Raw genomic sequence first — 21,450 nt, forward strand, 5'->3', positions numbered from 1 at the left:
GGAAGTGCCGGAAGATTGGAAAACGGCTAATGTTATGCCGTTGTTTAAGAAGGGCGGCAGGCAAAAGGCAGGGAATTATAGGCCGGTTAGTTTAACGTCTGTTGTAGGTAAAATGTTAGAATCCGTCATCAAGGAGGAAATAGCGAGGCATCTTGAGGGGAATTGCTTGATAGAGCAGACGCAGCACGGTTTTGTTAGGGGGAAGTCGTGTCTGACAAATTTATTGGAGTTCTATGAGGATGTGTCTAGGGCGGTGGATAGAGGAGAGCCGGTGGATGTGGTCTTTCTTGATTTTCAGAAGGCGTTTGACAAGGTACTTCACGAGAGGTTATTGCAGAAGGTAAGGGGGCATGGAGTTGGGGGTACGGTGTTAGCGTGGATAGAAGATTGGTTGTCAAATAGGAGGCAGAGAGTGGGGGTTAATGGGTGCTATTCGGATTGGCGGTTGGTGACTAGTGGAGTGCCCCAGGGGTTGGTGCTGGGGCCTCAGCTATTTACCATTTATATAGATGATCTGGAGGAGGGAACCGAGTGTATGGTGTCGAAATTTGCTGATGACACCAAGATTGGTGGAACGGCAAATTGCGCGGAGGGTGTGGAGAGTCTGCAGAAGGATCTAGATAGGCTGGGCGAATGGGCCAGGAACTGGCAAATGGAATTTAATGTTGGCAAGTGCGAGGTGGTCCACTTTGGTAGGAATAATGGTAGGAAGGACTATTACTTACGTGGCGAAAAACTGCGGCAGGCGACGGTGCAGAGGGACCTCGGGGTCTTTGTGCATGAGTCGCAAAAACCCAGCCTGCAGGTGCAGCAGGTGGTCAGGAAGGCTAATGGGATGCTGGCCTTCATAGTGAGGGGGATTGAATATAAAAGTAGGGAAGTCTTGCTGCAGCTGTTTAGGGCACTGGTGAGGCCGCAGCTGGAGTACTGTGTGCAGTTTTGGTCTTATGCAAGGATATTTTGGCCTTGGAGGGAGTGCAGAGGAGGTTTACTAGGCTGATACCGGGGTTGAGCTATGAGGAGAGGCTGAATAAACTAGGCTTGTACTCGTTAGAGTTTAGAAGAATGAGGGGAGATCTCATTGAGACATATAAGATGATGAATGGGATGGATAGGATAGAGGTGGAGAGACTCTTCCCGCTCAGAAAGGACAATAGGACTAGGGGGCACAGCCTCAAGATAAAGGGGGAGCGGTTTAGAACGGAGTTGAGGAGGAACTTCTTCACTCATAGGGTGGTGAATGTCTGGAATTCTCTGCCCGTTGGTGGTGGAGGCTGCCTCGCTAAATATTTTTAAGATGTGGGTTGATGGGTTTTTGATAAGCGAGGGGATTAAGGGTTATGGGGAGAGGGCGGGAATGTGGAACTGAGCCACGACAGATCAGCCATGATCTTATTGAATGGCGGGGCAGGCTCGAAGGGCTGGATGGCCTACTCCTGCTCCTATTTCTTATGTTCTTATGTTGTCTAGCTGATGACACTACCGGCACATGTAGTTGCCCAATAAACAAAAATCATTGCCTTTCAGATTGTACATGTGATTTATCCCATCAGGACAAAGAACAAACTCTAATGACTGTTAAACTTTAAATCCTGATAATATAAAGATCCTAATCTGAAGGTTAGCATGTGCAGGATTCTCTGACCTTGTCCATTCGCATCCCGCTGTCAATGAGAATGGAGAATTTGGCGCTCAGCCAAAACTCCATTCACTGCAGCGGCATCAGAGATTCCTAGCAGTGGACATTATTCTACTGCTGTTTCTATCAATTTTTTGTATTTTATATTTTACTTGGAATGATTGATTGTAAAACCGACCTCAAATTTTGGTCACAGCAGAAGTTGACTTTTAAATAAATAAACCTTAAAGTTATTGACCTCTACCAGGCTTGTAACTAGACCCAATGAAGTGGTCAGCAAACATTTCCGCAATCCACCCCATCTCCCACCACTACTTCCCCACCCAAAGACTACCATCACTCTGCACCTTTTCCCTGGAAAATGGTTAAATTTCCCCACTCCAATGGGAAGCCTCTCCTCCAAGATCAGAATCCCCGCATCGCCTCTCTCATTCTCTTAACTCATCTACCAGCTTTTGGCTTCAGTCTTGTGGAGCAGATTTTCTGCCTTAAATGCCTCAAGCCTGTCAGTCAGACTGCTTGTGCATGGAAAATCCACAGAAAAACATTAAAGCAGTAGAAAGCAGTTGTAAATTCTACAGGACATTCAGGAAACCCATTCTTCTGGTTTCATGACCTTCCAGCAGCCTCCTTCCACAAGTAACTTAGCGCTAAAATTCAGACCCATCAGTCTAAATGCCATCTTTTCAAAATTTAAAATCCGTTTTTAATAAGAAACATATAAATTCAGAAGAGAACCTGCAATGTTTACTTGGCTTGGCCTTAGTGACTGCAGTCACACAGCAATATGGTTGACTCTTAAATACATAGAAATATAGAAGATAGGAGCAGAAGGAGGCCATTTGGCCCTTCGAAACTGCTCCATCACTCATTACGATCATGGTTGATCATCCAACTCAATAGCCTAATCCTGCTTTTTTTCCCACAATCTTTGATCCTATTCATCCCAAGCACTATATCTAGTTGCCCCTTGAATACATTTAATGTTTTGGCACCAACTGCTTCCTATGGTAATGATTTCCACAAGCTCACCGCTCTTTGGGTGAAGAAATGTCTCCTTATCTCTGTCCCACACTCTGAAGTGGCTTCAGTTTTTGGAATGCCTTCAATACCAATGGGCATAGCATGCATATTTTGTAGTAGGGCCTACCTGTGGTTCTTAAAGGAACTTTTGCAGAGACCATTTAAAATCATAGGTACATTTTCAGGTGTAAAAATTGCATCAATGCTGAAAAGCTAGCCTCCAAATGTCAAAACTCCATATGGCCTCCTATGAATTAACCTCCATTTCCCTCACCTTCTTATACTGAATGGGCTTCTTAGTGCAGCCAGTAAATTTTCAACACTCAGTTTGAATAAGTAGCTTGCTGATGGCATGGAAATAAGGCCCAACCATGAAATTGGTCAAGCCTCAGCTGGCAACCTTTGACTGGGTTGCTGCTGGAGAGCAAGTCAATCCTCTTCAAATTATGGTTAGATTATTCATTGAAGTGGGGGGAGAGTTGGAGAGGGGAGGGGTCATTGATTTGGTGCAACTTCACTGCTAGTACCTTTCTCTATTTAACCTCATTAATATCATGGCAAACTTCTTATTCAGCAAAATATTTGACACAGCACTCAGAATGAGAGTAATTTTAACTTAATTCATTGGTGGGAATAAAAAAGTTGACATGCTAGTTTGATACCCAGCTCCACAAGTATCACACTCTGTCTGCTGACTTCAAATAAAAGTGAGATTAGGCAGGGTTTAACAACAGCATTCAACACAACCTCGTCAGTTTCCTGATGGGTATGTTAGGTTAAATTTACCCCCATTTGTAATCTCACCTATATCAAAGCTTTTGCCATATTGCAACCATAGTATTATGTTTCTTTTCTCTTTCTCTCAGTTCATAGATGGGAGTTTGTCTCTGAAATGTTCCCACTGAAGCTGTTAAGTCTATGTGGTCCAATCTACGGGAATCTTTCAGGGAGAGATTCAAATAGGTGTGAGATCTCTCCCTAGATATCATTGTTTGTAGACTTCAACCTTTATGGTGGTGACATCTCTTTCCATGCACACAGCTTTACATTCAACTAGGCTACAACAGAATGGAAAACATATAAAGCCAATGGCTTTCAGAGTGTTACTATATCTGTCCAACCAAGTCTGCCCACTATGGCCTGAAGTGACAAATCAGAGGAACAAAGCCGGTAGCCAGCATACAATGATACGCAGCTTATGAACAACACTGGAAGCAACATGCCATGAAGTTCTAGTTGGCAATAAGAAGTCTGGCATCACATTAGTGCTCAGGGAAGGACATCACTTAAAAGAAGCAATGGATTGGATATGATAAGACACACACTATACACCATCACCAAACATTTGGTGCATTTATACACTTGAGAGAGAATGGAAGTCCTGGGAATGTAATTGAAAATTGCTAATTGAACAAAGGGCATCCATGACAGTTGAAACAGACTGTAAAATATAGGTCATGACATTCACCCATTGCTTTCTGCACAGCAGGACTGAACTATTTATGTCGGAGACGACTTAGTAAGTAAGGCAAATGTCAACTAGCAACACATGCCCACTCTTTCAAGTTGCAAATCTCCTTTATCTATTGCATCCTCCACTGCCAACGTTATAACTGGACTACCAGCTGCATGATATCTCCTTGCCAGATGGTACAGGTCTTAGAATTTTTGGCAGGGTTCAAATGCAAGACCATGCCAATCCCAGAATGTGTGCACCCAATCCAGGAGCCCCCCTCCCCCATCTCTCCTATCCCTCCCTCATTACTGCCCCATGCTTCAAACTAAGGATATGTTCCACAGATCACAGAACCAAACTTTCTAATCAACAAGATAAAGTAAGTGTAACACAGCTTTTAAGAAACCAAGTCGAAGGTCTGATCATTAAAACAGTCAAATGCTTTAGATATGGGGGTGCATTGCTACAGAACTTGAAGATCTTGGAAATTCATGCAGCATCCAGCAAAATGGTTAGTATTTTTCATGAAATTGGGGGATAAGACAATGCTTTTCCAATGCTATCAGGGAAGCCTTATAAAACATTTTAAATTTATGCACTCCAATATTAGGAGTACATCAAAGCAGTTGAGACCACCTATTCATTTTATTTTGCAATTCATGCTTTAGTCCCTTTTTTGGAGGTTTCAATCAAAAATTATTAAAATATTTTAAGTGTTTACAGTCAGAGGAAAATACTTCCAGCACAACATCAACCTCCCATATCTCCCATTTTAACATCACCATAATGGGATTTATTTACATAGCATGTGTATGAAACTATTGATAAAGAGTTCTGTTTAGCAGGAGGGGAAAGTAGCACGGAATTTCTGGTTGCAATAATTCTACAAAATAAATATTAAACTCAGTTCATGCTCCTTCTAAGAGTATGTTTCAGAGTGGCTTCCGCCCATCAAGAAGCACAATGTATTTGTGTACAACAAGTCCAGGAAAAGTTGAGGGAGCAGCATCAACCTCTATACATGGCCTTCTTGGATCTTGCAAAGGCTTTTGACTCTGTCAAACACGAAGAATTGTGGAACATCCTCCCCAAATTCGGCTTCAGTAGAAATTTGTAATCAATCTCTGCCTGTTTCACGATGACACGCAAGCTGTGATCCTCACCAACAGAACCACCACAGACCCAATGTGGGTGCAAACTGGGGTCAAGCAGGGCTGCGTCATTGCACCAACACTCTTCTCCATCTTTCTCATTGTAACAATCCACCCCATCACCCTGGAACTCTCCACTGGAGTGAAGCTAACCTACCAGACAAACGGAAAATTGTTCAACTGCCAGAAACAAGACCATCCCAATCTCTGTCATTAAGTTGCAGTATGCAGAAGATGCCAGTGTGTGTGCGCACATTCAGAGACTGAGCTACAAACCATCAATGTACTCACCAAGACATATTGGAGAATGGGCTGTAGACTAAATATCCAGAAAACAACGGTTCTCTACCAGCCTGCTCCTGCCACCAAAAACTACCCCCCAAACCATCAAGATCTATGGTGCACTCCTGGACAAGTGGATCTTTTCCCATAATTCCAGAGCCTCCTCTTGATGCAAGCAGACATCGACAATAAAATCCAGGATCGACTCCAATCTGCCAGTGCATTTTTCCAACGTCTGAGGAATAATATTTGAAGACTGAGACCTTAAATCCAGCACCAAGCTCACGGTCTACAGAGCAGCTATCGTCCCTGCCCACCGGTATGCATCAGGAACATGGTCAATGTACAGCAGACACCTCAAATCCCTGGAGAGATATCACCAATAATGCCTCCACAAAATCCTGCAAATCCACTGGCAGGACAGGTGAACCAATGTGAGCATCCTCTCCCAGGCCAATGTCCCCAGTATCAAGGCACTGGTCATGCTCGACTATCTCCGATGGTCAGGCCACATTGCCTGACACAAGACTCCCGAAACAAGTGTTCTACTCCGAGCTCTGCAATGGCAAGTGATTACTAGAAGGGCAGAGGAAATGCAACGAGGACATTCTGAAAGCCTTCCTAAATAAATGCAACATTCCCATTCACTTATGGGAATTGCTTGCCTGAGAACTTACAAACCGGAGAAGGAGCATCTACAAAGGTGCCAAGCACCTTGAATGTCACCGGGTGGAGCACACAGAGGCCAAAGTACAAAGAGCAGAAAGAGAGTGCAGAATCCAGAACGACCCACCCAACTCATCAAACACTACCTGCCAAACCTGTGATTGAATCTGCAGCTCCAGGATTAGACTATTCAGCCGCCTCCCTGGAGTGGAAATAAGTCACCCTTGACCCCAAGGGACTGCCTTGGGGTCAAGGAGAAGAACTTGAACTTACTTAAGTGCCTAGCTATAACCTTTTCAATGATCGATTTTAACACCTTCCCCAAGACAGACATGTTTCCTCCCAATGCTCCAGTTTCTTCCCACAGTCTGAAAGACGTACTGGTTAGGTGCATTGGCCATGCTAAATTCTCCCTCAGTGTACCTGAACATGTGTCAGACTGTCACGACTAGGGGATTTTCACAGTAACTTCATTGCAGTGTTAATGTAAGCCTACTTGTGACAATAATAAATAAACTTTACAACGTCCAGCTAATTGACCTATACTTTCCTATTTTCTGCCTCCCTCCCTCCTTGAATAGAGAGGTCATATTTGCTACTTTACAATCTGATGAAACCTTTCCAGAATCTCACCAATTTTGGAAAATTAATATCAACACATCTATTATCTCATTAGCCACCTCTTTTAAGACCTTGGATTAAATCCATCATGACCCAGAGACATGTCAGCCTGCAGCACCATCAGTTTGCTCAGTATAGTTTCCTTAGTGATTATAATTTCACCAAGTTCCTCTCTCCCTTCCATCTTCTGACTTACAGTTATTACCGGAATGTTTCCTGTATTCTCTTGACCAACACTCACTTTTCTTGCTCTTTTCCTATTTAAACAGACGTAGAAACTCTTGCTGTCTGTTTTTACACTCCTAGCTGGCTTTCTCGAGTGCTCTCATTTCTTTCTCCTGATTCAGCTTTTAGTCATTCTCTGCTATTCTTTATACTCTGATCAGTCACCAGACCTGCCACTCATCTTTGCACGTGCTTTTCTCTTGTTTGATTCTACCCTTAACTTCTTTAGCTAACCATGGCTGGTTGCTCCTTCCTTTAGAATTTTCTTTACAGCAGGAATATACTTTTCAGAATATTCTGAAATATCTGTGCTTCTCTATTGTTCTATCTCCTAACCTAGTATCCCATTTCATTTCACCCAAGTCAGTTTTGATGCCCGCTTGGTTGCCCTTTTTCAAAGTTTAAAATACGAGTCTTAGACCCATTTTTCTCTCTTTCAAACTGGATGTAAAATTCAATCATATCGTCGTCACTACTACTTAGGGGTGCCTTTACTTGGAGGTCGTTAATCTTGTCACATTACACTAACTTTAAAATAAACTGCTCTCTGGTTGGTTCCAGAATATCCTGTGCTAAGAAACTATCTAGAAAGCATTCTACAAACTCTCCATCCAGGTTACTATTACCAACCTAATTTTTGCAGTTTAAGGGGATGATTCTCCCATCTTGCTGCACTGCTTTTTTAGTGCCATGAGCTGGGAAACTCTAGTGGGGGCTGTTTCACCTTCAGCTCCATGCCAGAAATTGATGTGGAGCTGCATAATGCATGCAGCACCTAATTTGCACACAATTTAAATGCCATTACTCATCCTGGGATGGAAATCTCCGGGCCCCCTAGCCTCTCCCCCAGGCTGTCAGGTGTGCTTCACGCCAGCGGGGTTTACAGTAGCTCCCCACTTGTGGGGAACTGGCAGCCTGAACCCACTGGAGTGAAGGGGGAGGGGGGCAATTGAGGCCCCCTACAGGGTTGGGTGCCAGAAATGCCCCCAGGCATTGCCACCCCTGGCAGTGCCCTAGGGACAGTGCCAATGTCCAGCATGGGGCAGTGCTAAGGGACAGGGCCTAGTCGGGGGGTGGGGCATGATGGGGCTGGGCCTCTGGGAGGGCACAATCGGTGGGGGGATCCGCTGTCACTCTGCAGTCAGGATTGGTGGGGGAGGCCAGCGATTGGGGTTAGCTATCCGAATGGGGGTTGGCAGCCTGCTGGGAGAGTCAGGACTGTGACAAGGGTGGGGGGGGTAGTTTGTGGAATTGGTGGGGTCGAGGCTGGACCGGACATTTCCGGGAGACCAGCGATCTGACCATGGGTGTGGTTGGGGGGCAGTGGGGCCGGGAGCGGTGGTGTTACATGGCCGATATTGTGGGGGTCATGGAGCTGGCCAGCAATCAGGAGGCCGGCATTCAGGCAAACTTGGCGCTGACAGAGCGATGCATACGCCATGGCCCACTCAGTGCTCTGCCGTTGGCCTCTCCAGCGGAGATAGGCCCTGCCCACTGATTTTTAACGTGATTCATGCTGAGATACTCTGCAGTACACAGAGTGTGGGAGATTCATTTAAAATATTTTTGGGAGAATTCCACCCTGTTGATTTTAGCCACCCCATATCGTCGCCATTCCTTTATCACAAGAACGCAGTATTTCTTCTTGTATACTATGCCCGTGAGGTCATGTTACAACTGTACAAAACTCTGGTGCGGCAGCACTTGGAGTATTGCGTACAGTTCTGGTTGCCGCATTATAAGAAAGATGTGGAGGCATTGGAAAGGGTGCAGAGGAGGTTTACCAGGATGTTGCCTGGTATGGTGGGAAGGTCTTATGAGGAAAGGCTGAGGGACTTGAGGTTATTTTCATTGGAGAGAAAGTTACAAGGTGACCTGATTGAGGCATACAAGATGATCAAAGGATTGGATAGGGTGGACAGTGAGAGCCTTTTACTTCGGATGGTGATGGCTGACACAAGGGGACATAGCTTTAAATTAAGGGGTGGTAATTATAGGACGGATGTCAGAGGTAGGTTCTTTACTCAGAGGGTAGTAAGGTCGAGGAATTCCCTGCCTGCAGCAGTTGTGGACTCGCCAACTTTAAGGACGTTCAAATGGTCAGTGGATAGGCATATGGATAACATTGAAATAGTTTAGGTTAGAGGGTCATTAGATTGGTTCCACTGGTTGGCACAACATCAAGGGCCGAAGAGCCTGTACTGCGCTGTAATGTTCTATGTTCTATGCCTCACATTGTGGTTACTGGTAGGGAGTCTTTAAATCCCTTTATTGATTTCTTTCCCCTACTGTTCCTCATCTCTACCCAAACCGATCCCAATATCCTGATCTCCTTAATCAACGTCATCTCTAACGATTGCAGCAATATCATCATTGATCAACAGTGCTACCCTGAACAATGTTAAAGAATGTGGTTTCATATCTGAAGGAACATTTTATTAGGAAAGTCTTTTTGTTTTGTTCATAGTGAATCAATGCAAGGAAAATGATATTGAAGACATCACAGTGTGGACCTTTCATGAATTTTCTGCCAAAATGGCAATAATGGTCTATTTAGAAAAGATGCACTTTAACCTTAATAACTTAGGTTTTAGCCCTGAGCATTTTAATCAGATGAAAGCCATGGCTGGAATTTTCTCATCCTGCCCGCTGGGGAATTGAAGTGGGCGAAGGGCTGACCATGGAAAGATCCGTTGACTTCAGGTGGGATTTTAGTTTTGGGACAAGTGAAGCTATAAAATCCCAATGCCCTCTATCTTAAATAGATGTAATGGCCTCAAGACAAAATCAGTTTGAGTTGCAATTAAGTTAATTTCTAACAAATTATCGTTCCACTCAGAGAGCACAAGTGTGATTGTGGTCGGAATCAAAATAACATGGCTGAAACAGAAGAGCTTTGGGCTGGCAGTGCTGCTGACAGCAACTCTTCTAGTTGCTGGGAGGCAAAGGGAAGTTTTGCAAGACAGGGCCAGCAGATCAAGGCTCAGAATAGTGTGAGAGAAGTGGAAAAGCAGCCAGCATAATTAAGGACCCCACACAGCCTGGACATTCTCTTGTCCACCTTCTGTCAGAAAATAGATACAAAAATCTGAGATCACATACCAACTGACTCAAGAACAGCTTCTTCCCTGCTGCCATCAGATTTTTGAATGGACCTACCTTGTATTCAGTTGATCTTTTCCTACACCCTAGCTATGACTGTAACGCTATATTCTGCACCTTCGCCTTTCCTTCTCTCCCGGTATACTTTGTGTAGCGCAAGGATCAATACTTTTCACTGTATACCAATAAATGTGCCAATAATAAATCAAATCAAAATGCAGAGTTTGAAATTCGGAATTCTATGGCTAAGGTTGCGCCAATATTATCAGTTGCTCCTTAATTGATGCAGATTGGGTAAACCACTGCCCATGCTGCTTCTGAAGCCCCTAAGTCACCACTATGCTTACACTTCCAAGAAATCTTGCAGCGAGCGTACTTCTGGGAGAAAAGGCTACAAAACACAACAAATTAAAGTGACAGATTAAGCTGTTCCAGGAAATTGTGGGTCACTACAGGTGTAAAATATAAGTTGTGAAGATTAGATTTTTATTTACATTTCAATGAATATTTTAGTGAAATATATTCTCAAGGTCAGGCATATTGACGTGGGCAGAAGGAAAATATTGGCATTTCTGGCACTTGGGGTCAGCCGCAACAAATGCTTTCTGTTCAGAAATTGTATGTCAAATAGCTGATCAATCTCGGACTACTCTGCCTCAACAAATATACCTTAACCCTGAACTTAGAATACTCCTGCAATAACAATGTAACCTCTTCCCAACTCACATGCAGCTTGGAACTACAGAGGAAAACTATTAATTTTATTCCAATTAATGATAAATTAGGGTTGATTTTATGAAACTGACCTACAATTAGATTCAGATTACACCAATCCAATTTAATATCCAAATAGCTAACAGAGAAAGGGAATATATAATTCCAATCAGTTGTACTGTTTTCGAAATCAGGTTCCTGGGTCAAAGAATAACATTCAAGGTCATTATGCTATTCAGTCCTCCTTTTACATTTAAAAGGTATCTACTTTATTCAAAAGGACAATATCCTTTCTTTGGGCTTTGTAGTTGAAAAACAGTATTTAAAACCTAAAAAAAACTTGATCTCTATCTGTTGCTGAGCATTAGCTGCAAAACAAAAGACACATGTTTCATATTGTTCTGAATTATTTTAATGGTATCTAATATTCTGCATTTTGAATGACCAGTTTTACGACTAAAAATCTGATTTTTTTCACATTTATGAAACAATTAGAACCAGTATCCCAGATGCACAAAACCAATATTAAAATAAATCCCACTTTTTGCTGTAAAAGCTGTTTCTCCATTTATCAAGAGAATTTGAGGCAAGCAGATGGTCAGAAATGCATGCAGATTAAGTAGCAAACAATGCTGCAAATTTCCCTTGTAAATCAGCAGACAAGACTGAGGAAGAATGATCAGAAGTGATTTGCATGTTTGATATAACAGCTTTTTTTTAAAGAAGTGGCTGGAATACTTATGACAATATATTTTAAAATGTGTAAAGCAATATCCATTTTTACATGTGCATACAATGCTGTAACATTGTGAGGAAACATGCCTCTGCTCAAGGGAACGAAAAAGCAATTGTTTCTGTGTTGGACAATGGAAGACACTTAAACATAAGGAAATACACTTTTCTCTTCATTCTTTCATGGGACATGGCCCCCACTGGCAAGGCTAGCATTTGTTTCCCAACCCTAATTACTTACTCGGCCATTTTGGAGGGCAGTTAAGAGTGAATCACGTTGCTGCGAGTCTGCAGTCACATGTAGGCCAGACCAGGTGAGGATGACAGATTCCCTTCCCTGAGGGACATTAGTGATGATGTGGATGTGCTGGCGTTGGACTGGGGTAAACACAGTAAGAAGTCTGACAACACCAGGTTTAAGTCCAACCGATTTATTTGATAGTACGCTCACTAGCTTTCGGGTTAGCCCCTTCGTCAGGTGAATGGAGAGTTCTGGCCTCAGACAGAGCATATAAAGCACAGACAGTTTACAGATTACTGATTAGAATGCGAATCTTTACACCTAACCTACTGTTCAAGTCTTAAAGTGGCTGACAATGTGAGCGGAAGGAGCACTGATCACAGGTTAAAGAGATGTGTATTGTCTCCAGACAGTACAGTAAATGAGGTTTTGCAAACCCAGGCAAGTCACGGGGGTTACAGATAGTGCAACATGAACCCAAGATCCTTGTTGAGACCGTCCTCATGTGTGCGGAACTTGGCTATCACAGTCTCTGCTCAGCAACTCTGCGCTGTCGTGTGTCATGAAGGCCGCCTTGGAGAATGCTTACCCGAAGGTCAGAGGCTGAATGCCCGTGACCACTGAAGTGTTTGCCAACAGGAAGGGAACAGTCTTGCCTGGTGATTGTCGAGCGATGTTCATTCATCCGTTGTCGTAGCGTCTGCATGGTCTCCCCAATGTACCATGCTTCGGGACATCCTTTCTTGCAATGTATCAGGTAGACAACTTTGGCCGAGTTGCAAGAGTATTTACCGTGTACCTGGTGGATGGTATTCTCACGTGTGATGATGTCATCCGTGTCGATGATCTGGCATGTCTTGCAGAGGTTGCTGTGGCAGGGTTGTGTGGTATTGTGGTCACTGTTCTCCTGAAGGCTGGGTAGTTTGCTGCAAACAATGGTCTGTTTGAGGTTGAGTGGTTGTCTGAAAGCAAGAAGTGGGGGTGTGGGGATGGCCCTGGCGAGGTGTTCATCTTCATCAATGATATGTTGAAGACTCCGGAGAAGATGTCGTAGCTTCTCCGCTCCGGGGAAGTACTGGACGACGAAGGGTACTCTGTCCACCGTGTCCCGTGTTTGTCTTCTGAGGAGATTGGTGTGGTTTTTTGCTGTGGTGCATCGGAACTGTCGATCTATGAGTTGAGCGCCATATCCTGTTCTTATGAGGACAGGATATGGCACTCATAAGAACAGGATATGGCGCTCGACACATAGATCGACTGTTCCGATGCACCACAGCAAAAAACCACACCGATCTCCTCAGAAGACAAACACGGGACACGGTGGACAGAGTACCCTTCATCGTCCAGTACTTCCCCGGAGCGGAGAAGCTACGACATCTTCTCCGGAGTCTTCAACATATCATTGATGAAGGTGAACATCTCGCCAGGGCCATCCCCACACCCCCACTTCTTGCTTTCAGACAACCACTCAACCTCAAACAGACCATTGTTTGCAGCAAACTACCCAGCCTTCAGGAGAACAGTGACCACAATACCACACAACCCTGCCACAGCAACCTCTGTAAGACATGCCAGATCATCAACACGGATGACATCATCACACGTGAGAATACCATCCACCAGGTACATGGTAAATACTCTTGCAACTCGGCCAACGTTGCCTACCTGATACGTTGCAAGAAAGGATGTCGCGAAGCATGGTACATTGGGGAGATCATGCAGATGCTACGACAGCGGATGAATGGACATCGCTCGACAATCACCAGGCAAGACTGTTCCCTTCCTGTTGGCAAACACTTCAGTGGTCACGGGCGTTCAGCCTCTGACCTTCGGGTAAGCATTCTCCAAGGCGGCCTTCATGACACACGACAGCGCAGAGTCGCTGAGCAGAGACTGTGATAGCCAAGTTCCGCACACATGGGGACGGTCTCAACAAGGATCTTGGGTTCATGTTGCACTATCTGTAACCCCCGTGACTTGCCTGGGTTTGCAAAACCTCACTTACTGTACTGTCTGGAGACAATACACATCTTTTTAACCTGTGATCAGTGCTCCTTCCGCTCACATTGTCAGCCACTTTAAGACTTGAACAGCAGGTTAGGTAAAGATTCGCATTCTAATCAGTAATCTGTAAACTGTCTGTACTTTATATGCTCTGTCTGAGGCCAGAACTCTCCATTCACCTGATGAAGGGGCTAACCCGAAAGCTAGTGAGTGTACTATCAAATAAATCGGTTGGACTTAAACCTGGTGTTGTCAGACGTTTTACAGATATTAGTGAACCAGATGGGTTTTTATTGCAACAAACCAATGTTAGTTGTCATATTCATCATCACCAGATTTATTAAATGCACTTAAATTGCACCAGTTGTCATGGTAGGGTTTAAACTCCGTCCCTAGGGCATTAGCCTGAGATTACAATTCAGTGATATTACCACTACACCACCATCTTCCCCACATATATTTCAGCATGCTTTTTTGTTAGACCAGAAAATGTTAATAGAATACGGTACATGAACATATGCACCACAGTGCTTGAATAGCACCATTCCAGCATTTTTTTCTCCAGCTGTTAATTTTAAAAACAAGCAGTCTTACTTCCTATGACCTGATGTATTGTTTTTTGTGATGGCACAGTTGGGCTGCCAATGGCTGCCTATAGATTTCCTTTCCTTTGATCACAGTAACTTATCATCCTTTGAAGTCTGTCATTTTATAGGGCCATCTTCATTTGTGCTTTTTTTATTGTTTGATATTTGGCTTTCAAGGATTTCATCGCCCAATGAATAGTCTGAAATTATTTTGGCAGTCAGTGGCTTACCTTTCAATAATGTAGACAGTAAATGGAAATAGGGCAGTTCAAAGGTTTTGGGATTGCTAGAGGGACAGCAGACATCTTCAAAAAGTATTGCTATTTTATTGAAACTTACGTGGAATAATAATTATAATCTTACAAAATAGGTTTTTAAAGAACAGAAGTAACTGCATAGGCAGCAATTCCTTTAACAAAGCCGAGATTATTTCTGTAACAATTCATTGGCATAACTTTATGTCAGCAAATTGATATTTTAAATCAATTTTCTCATTGTCTGACTCTTAATATTGGTTCGTTGATCAGCTCTTAAATTATTAAATCTGTTTATTTTTCAGTGCCAATGGTACAAGCTCCATTTTTATGCTTGGACAACACTACTACATTGCCATGTACAATAATAACAAGTTTGCCTTTGATCTGCCTTCATGAGTTATAACAAAATCTGAATTTATTTCCCACAAAATAGCCACATTATTTGTGTCAAATCTCAAGTGCTTCTTTTTATGCACATATTAAATCAGCCATGCCTTTACATTGTCCCGTTTGGGAAAAAGAACCATGTGGACACGTACACTCTTGTTTCTGTGCCAACAACCACCTGCTGTGGCCTTTGTATTGTGCAGTTCCATAAGGTTTCTTACTCTGAATATCCCTAGCCTAGGTTTTGTTTATTATTGGTCCAGACCAACATTACTGACATACTGTGCAAAATAATCTGATAATTTGAAGATTCCTCTGTTAGGCTGAAAATATAGTTGATTAATTAGTAGAAACCAATTCAGATGCGAATGATATATATCTAGTTAACAAAAGGATGAAATGGTAATTTCTGACCTACAACATTTTGTTAGACTACATAAAGGTTCAAAGAATAACACCACAGTGTCAAACTAATGTGTTTTGTGTGTGTCCCAATACATTTTTGGACTGCAAGGCAGTTGCCAAAACAGTACGTCATAATGTCAGGAAGTACGCATGTGAAGGGGGAGGGAAAGGAAGTAGCTGTAGCTTCCTTTTATATATAAACAAGCTTTGTAGTCTTTTAAACTTGTAATCTGAAAACTTATCTGAATGCATTGCAGAAATCCATCTGAGGCAGATAATGATACAATTTTTTGGAAAGAAATTTAGTCAGAATAGCAAAATTAATGGTCTGGAAGATTATTCCACATCGTGGCTATTAAACTTATTAGTCACAAAATTTACATGCAAAAGTCTGTGACATTTAAAAAAAACTGATTATTCACACATTCGGGAAAACTTAAACAAAATACTTCAAATTGGCGGATAGCTATTATGGGAAATAACTCTCCCAAAGCTCTGATTTTTGCCTTGGGAATTTTAAAAACAAATCATATCAACACCAAATTCCATTAAGGAACTGGAGGCAGAACGTATCTTGATTTGGAATCAAATTCTACCCAAACTATCAGGAAAAAGGCTTCCTCTTTGTCATGACTGTTAGAGGACCAATGTGAAATGAGTTTGTTCCGTCTTGGTCCGGCTCCCATTGGGTTCAGATGCATAGAACAGAATTACACATAATTCAATACAAATTGACACTTTCACTCAAGGGTCACAGAAATGGCCAGTTTGGGAAATTATAAAATAAATCACACAGGTGCAATGGGAGGTGTTCTGAATTTGGAACTGTAGCATTCTATTGAAGCATGGGTTTCAGGAATTTTACTCTCCCTCTGTTTATGATGGTGGAGGAGTCCAGGACACGGGGTCATAGTTTGAGGATAAGGGGTAAACCTTTTAGAACTGAGGTGAGGAGAAATTTCTTTACCCAGAGGGTGGCGAATGTGTAGAATTCATTACCATGGAAAGAAGTTGAGGCCAAAATGTTGTCTGATTTCAAGAAGAAATTAGATATAGCTCTTGGGGCTAAAGGAGTCAAAAGGGGGAAAGGGAGGATCAGGACATTGAATTTGATTATCAATCATGATGAAAAATGAATGGCGGAGGTGTCAAAGGGCTGAATGGCCTACTCCTGGTTCATATAATCAGTCTGGATGGGCTGACATTGAGTATCAAAATATATTTATTTATTTCTTTGGTATGTCTCTTACAAAATCAGCATGTATTGCCCATCCTTAACTAATGCTCAGCCACCTCTGAGGCCAAAGAAGAGTCAACTACACAGGCTGGGTAAAGTAGTTTTTTTTTCTGAAAGGACATTCGTGAACCAGTTGAGAGTTTACAACATACCAATAGCTAGCTAGTCACTTTCATGGTTGCCTGCTTTTTAGTTCCTTTATTTATCAATTGATTTGGAATTTTCAAACTACCAGGATGGAAATCAAATTCACAATATTTATTATGAGTGTGAGGGTTTGGGTTACTAGTTCAGTAACATAATCATTATATTGCTATTCCCTTAGCAAACTTCCACAATCAATGGCAAACAGTCTGAGAATTACTGGTTTGTTATTAACATGACTGGTTTCCTCAAGAGAATTCAAAATTTTCTACCTGTGCAATGCATTATTATCGAACAATAGCTGCGGAGTGATGTAAGAAATTTAATTCTGACACCAATTTCACAGTGATCTCACCTCCAGAATTTGTCAGCAGTAATTAATATTCTTTTTTTACAGGTATTTCTTAAAACTATTGACAGCAATAACTAAACGAGTATTTGACTGTTTAATGGTGAACTTTCTTATTGAATAAATGTGAATCACAACCACCTCTCTTTTTGGTAACTAATATGTTTGGAGCAACTATACGAAGGAGAAAATAAAGATTCTTTAAATAAACTGCAGCTAGATTAAGATTGTAATTTTGAAGTGCTGCCATGGTTAGGCAGAGCTTACAAAATATGTAAAAAGATGGCTGCAAAAATCTTGTTTGAAACTGTACTTGAAAGATACACAACCCACAAGTACTGCAGGCACAAGTTAAACAAGATTTTCTCGCAAGCAAAGGAGCAGTAGATCATTGTGTTAGATGGTGCAGTATTGAATGGGCATCGGCAGACTGGGATTTAAGTCCATTCTAACAGAAAGCACATGACACAAGCAGATTTTTGAGATTTTAACATTCTTCTTTCTTCCCCTAAACCCCAAGTCAGTCAGCTACCATTTCTAGCCAGACTATCTATACTCAGTGGGTTGCTATCAGTTGCACTCTGAGTAAGCCCTGAAAATACAAAAGATTAGCCCAATGGACAACTATCCCATCCAGTGTTCCTGGTTCTTCTTGGAGTTGTGTTTGGGCTAGACTTGGCACCTTCCCACAGCAATGTGGCTGACATTGCTAACAACAAGAAGGCAGCAGCAAATCTGCATTCAGATTTGTGATTCGAGGCTAATCTGTACCATTTCAGTATTTGATTTTGCTTCCCAATCACCTATAATGCACCACCTCTACTAAATGTTGACATAGATGTTCAGGTTTTTAAAAAAGTAAATTATATCTATTAGTAATAACATTATATGCACATAAAATGCTACCGCACCGAACAACCTGGAGAGATAATGTAAACCACTGAAACAGTTCAAAAGTGACACCAGTGTCCCAGAGTTCTGTTCACAAGCAGCTCTGGACTGAGTGAGAGTGCAGAAAAGTCCGCACTCTCACATCACCAGGGTTAGAGACCCCCATAGCATAGACCACTGCAATACAGCGCAAAAACTTGTTTTAAAAGTACACCTTGGCATCATAAATGTATCAAGAGCTTCCTAAATGCTTAGGAAGTGCCGAGCACTCTGCATGTAGGAATAAAACCAGCCTGTGCGGAGCTCTCTGTCGGAGAGAATTAGAATTGGAGTCAGGTAATTAGTATAAACTGTACTGCCTAGCCCGGACCCCACGCAGTGGTCTCATCTCAGTAGATACAGGAGAAGCACGCCCTTCATTTAACTCTGCCTCATCCACAAAACCGACTGGTACTGGACACCTCCCGACAGAGAAAAATTGCAAGAGTTGGTATTGTTTCTAAACCGTTAACGTTTATAAATGTGGCAGAGATACCTCGCTATGTTTATGTCACTGTTCTCGTAATTCACACTCCTGTAATATAAATTCAGGTCGGTGCATCACACACAAAATATATTCCACAGTTAGCAAAGAAAAAGCACATTAATTTTAGCGTGAATCACTGTTAGGTATGCTTTTTTTTGTCTGAGAGACTAAACCTACGTTAAATCACACAGCGCCCTAAGTAAGTACTTAGTGCACTAACAGAGCAACCGAAACACGTTAAAAATTTCGCACAGTGGTGCGGAGGAGAAAAGCAGAGAGACGGTTCTCGTTGATGTGTGGCCTGTAGCTGCTCTGTGCTTTGCCTGGCTGGGCGCTAGCAGAAACTAGCAGCTGGGGGTGGGGGCAGTCGGGGCAATTGCCAAGCACGACCGTGACTTTAAAACTACTGGCGCCAAGGCAAAGCTCCAGAGCCAGTGCCTGGGTCAGCTCACTGCTCTGTACAGAGTGCTCATCTGTTGATCTTGTTAGTGGGCAGATGCGTTCCCTGGAAACCTGGGCCGATCCACACATTTCAACAGCAACCTATTCACATGTCCCTTCAAAAAAACCACCAGCAACAACATCATCCTCTCTCCTCCCCCACTCCCCAAACCTAGGCAGATACAACCCCCACCCCCAAATCTAGGCAGATACAACCCCCACCCCCAAACCTAGGCAGATACAACACCTCCAACTCTCCTTCCCCCCCAAACCCAGGCAGATACAACCCCCACCCCCAAACCCAGGCAGATGCAACCCCCCATCCCCAAACCCAGGCAGATGCAACCCCCCATCCCCAAACCCAGGCAGATGCAACCCCCCATCCCCAAACCCAGGCAAATGCACCCCCCATCCCCAAACCCAGGCAGATGCAACCCCCCATCGCCAAACCCAGGCAGATGTAACCCCCCATCCCCAAACCCAGGCAGATACAACCACCCATCCCCAGACCCAGGCAGATACAACCCCCACCCCACTCCAAACCCACGGAGATGCAACCCCCAACCCCCCCCAAACCTAGGCAGATGCAACACCCCATCTCCCAAATCCAGGCAGATACAAACCCCCACCCCCACCCCTAGGCAATACAACCCCCCACCTCCCAAACCCAGGCAGATACAACCCCCCCATACCCAAGCAGATACAACCCCCCCATACCCAGGCTGATACGAACCCCACCCCTCACTCCAGGCAGATACAACACCCCCCCCAACTCAGGTAGATACAACCCCCACTCCCCACACCCAGGCAAATACAATCCCCTCCCACAACCTCCCCAACCCAGGCAGATATAACCTCCACTCCCCAAACCCAGGCAGAAACAACCCCCCCAACCCATGAAGATACAACCCTTGACCCCTCAATTCAGGCAAACACAACACCCCCACCCCCCCCCCCCAAAAAAACACAACGGCAAATTTATATTTACTCGTCTATTGCTCACCTTGAAGCTTCCACAATACGTACCTCAACCATTAAACAAGACATTTAACCATAGTGGCAGTCTGGTGACCCTGGAATGCCTTGGAATCTCCAATTGGTGCGGGTTGCTCATGAAGCTTGGCGCTGCACAATCCAGCAGCTGCATCCAGGATGGCAAAGCTCTCACACACGCATACACACCTCCCCAAATAATTTAAAAACCAAAAAAAAAATCGGAGGCAAGCCCCCGAGTGACTCCAGGAAAACACAGTCTCCGCCAGTTGCTTCTATTTTCTTTCTCTCACTGTTTGTAGCTTCCTTTTTCAGTTAGGAGATTTATACAATAATGCGAGCGGGGAGGTGGGGATTTGGCGGGGGGGCGGGGGCGGTATGCTGAAATAACGAAGCCCTGCCTGGGAGAACAGGACACACACATACACACACACACCATGTGAGGTAGGTGTGGATGAGCAGGGGCAGAGAGAGAGAGAGGCAGAAGCAGCTCCAGCTCCTCTGTTCACTGCTGCTTACTCGGGGAGGAGCGAGTGACGCTCAGCCAGCGGGGCTGGACCATGGATGGCGGAGCCGCTCAGAGCCTCATGTCCCCCTTTCCCAGCAGTGACCTTAAAGCCTCCACCACCAGCCCTGCTGGCTCTCAGGATCTCCCCTCGAGCAGAACGACTCTTTTTTTAAAGTCAGGCATTTCCAGCTTCCCACCCTAGCTCTTTATAAACGCCAATTTATATTATTATTCCTAGTCTGTCTCCATTTCATTTGTTTTCTTTATCAATTGGTGTCGTTCACTCGACAGACTTTTCTGGGTCCTCTTCAACTACTTGCCAAAAGATCTATTTTTCGCTTTCTCTCTGTGACCAAATGAAGCAGGTCCCTGGAGATGGAAAGGCATTTCAGTTCTTCTGACCTTCCATCAGAGCCCAGCAGCTGAAACGTTAACTCTTGTTTTTTTTTCCCTCCTCTCATTCCATTTCGTTAACTGATAATATTCCTCACCTTAAAAGTAATCGATTCGAGTACTAAAAAGGTCATTTTTACTCCAAAACATTTTTCATTCCTGTTTTGAGACTTTTCCCCCAGTTTCACTCATCCTTCATTTGCTGTCTCCACTTCTTGGAACTTCTGCTGTTCAGAAAGAAGAAAAGGCAGACTTCTTCCTTGCCAAACCACTGGCAATGGACATTTAGCTGGTAACACACCAGCAATGCATTTTCAGACCCTCTCCTGAGAGATATCGAATTCCACAAAACACACCTGTGCAAATGTGACCTTTGCTGTAGTGTCCGAAAAAAGAGATTGCATTCTATGGACATTGTTCTTCACGAGATGGTTACGAAATAAATGTTAAAGAAAAACATTAATTTTCCTTATTGT

At 43.5% G+C, this 21,450-nt stretch overlaps 1 protein-coding gene across 1 annotated transcript in view; it reads right to left on the reverse strand.

Annotated features, from left to right (window-relative positions):
* LOC145345104 (3',5'-cyclic-AMP phosphodiesterase 7B-like) overlaps nucleotides 1–20,518 on the reverse strand; it is a 136,052-nt gene extending 115,534 nt beyond the window's left edge. The window contains exon 1 of the mRNA XM_080192717.1: nucleotides 20,107–20,518. Within this exon, the coding sequence (XP_080048843.1) occupies nucleotides 20,107–20,127 (21 nt within the window). The 5' untranslated portion in view covers nucleotides 20,128–20,518. The remainder of the gene's footprint in view (nucleotides 1–20,106) is intronic.
* Between the last annotated feature and the right edge of the window lie 932 nt (nucleotides 20,519–21,450).

Source organism: Carcharhinus amblyrhynchos, chromosome 7 (genome assembly GCF_965287045.1).
Source record: "Carcharhinus amblyrhynchos chromosome 7, sCarAmb.v2.hapA, whole genome shotgun sequence".
NCBI classification, from domain to species: domain Eukaryota; kingdom Metazoa; phylum Chordata; class Chondrichthyes; order Carcharhiniformes; family Carcharhinidae; genus Carcharhinus; species Carcharhinus amblyrhynchos.